The 1287-nt window shown below is 51.7% G+C and overlaps 1 protein-coding gene across 1 annotated transcript in view; it reads right to left on the reverse strand.

The window, feature by feature from the left end:
• Positions 1 to 372, reverse strand: part of AP2S1 (adaptor-related protein complex 2, sigma 1 subunit) — a 7967-nt gene extending 7595 nt beyond the window's left edge. The window contains exon 1 of the mRNA XM_004694228.2: positions 225 to 372. Coding sequence (XP_004694285.1) covers positions 225 to 227 — 3 coding nt within the window. The 5' untranslated portion in view covers positions 228 to 372. The remainder of the gene's footprint in view (positions 1 to 224) is intronic.
• Between the last annotated feature and the right edge of the window lie 915 nt (positions 373 to 1287).

Genomic DNA, 1287 nt, shown 5'->3' on the forward strand with positions numbered 1-1287 from the left:
TTGGCACCAGATCTCTAATGTCTCTCAGCCTGGAGACCACCGGTGCACCCCCGCGCAGCTCTTCCCTCCCCGGCCTTTGATCGGCCCCTATCCCAAGAGCCCGCGCCCGGCCCAGACGAACGCACCGCGGTGGCGGTGGGGCTTGTCAGTACCCCACCGAGCCTCAGGTATATGCACTTGAACCCACCCTCCGCCCGTCCCCGGCGTGGGCGCGCCCCCGTTACCATGGCGACCCCTGTCCGGACCCCAGTGGCCCTGGTCCCACGACTACTGGGCGGCTCTGGCTCTGGCAGCAGTTGGGGGACCCAGGGCTAGAACGGACTTCCGGCAGAAGAAGCGGCCGGCCCTATCGCGCAAAGCCGGCTGGGATTTGTAGTCCCAAGAATACGTTCCTTCGGATGACTAGCCCGGGAAAAAGGGCGGGTCCGACTTCCCAACATGCTGCGCGATTATCTTTTTCTTACCACAAAGCTCAAGACTCCGAATGCATGCTGGGAATGTCTCTTCCGTGGAATACAATTCCCTATATACTTGGCCGTCAGCATGGAGGGCATTGCATTCTGGGAAGTGTAGTTCTGGATACCATACTCGCCTGTTCAAGGCGAGAAGGGCATGCTGGGAATGGTAGTTTTAACTAGGAAACTGCTGGGGAGAGGGAGGTGTTAGCTATCTTTTAGCGCTCACCAGGTGATTTCTGTAAAATTTCTTTCAGTGTTTTCCTGTGACAGACGGAGTGGCTTAAAAGCATGAATATGGCTGTCAGAGCTGTGTGCAAATCCTGAGGTTGCATTTCCTAGCTGTGGGACTTTGGTCAATAATTTCACCCCTTGGGCCCTCCCTGGTGGCACAACGGGTTTAAAGCAGTAGCACTGCGAAGCTAACCACAGCTGCTTCAGCGCGATTTCCATCCCAGACCAGGAGATAACCCACAGGGCGCAGCAGACCTCTCCTGACCCACCTGCAGTGTATTTCAGTAGATCTGCCTGTTTTGCTCCCCACTGTCTCTCTCACCGCCCCTGCACCTCTGGCTTGTACCCCAGTTCTGTATGCATAAATAAATAAATCTTTAAAAAAATTCATCCCTTTACACAATTTTCTTATCTGGTAAAATGGAAATGACCAAATAGTCACCTTGATAGGATTGTTTTAAAGCTTCTAAAGTACTTAGCACAGTACTTGACACATAGCAAGTGCCTACTAAATAAATAATAGTTAACGTTATGAATGTTCACTGCTTACCTCTTAGCAGAGGTAAATTTTTTTTCTTTCAGTGACTCAGATACATTA

This window comes from Condylura cristata, unplaced genomic scaffold (genome assembly GCF_000260355.1).
Source record: "Condylura cristata isolate star-nosed mole 26May11 unplaced genomic scaffold, ConCri1.0 scaffold00041, whole genome shotgun sequence".
In the NCBI taxonomy this organism is placed as follows: Eukaryota; Metazoa; Chordata; class Mammalia; order Eulipotyphla; family Talpidae; genus Condylura; species Condylura cristata.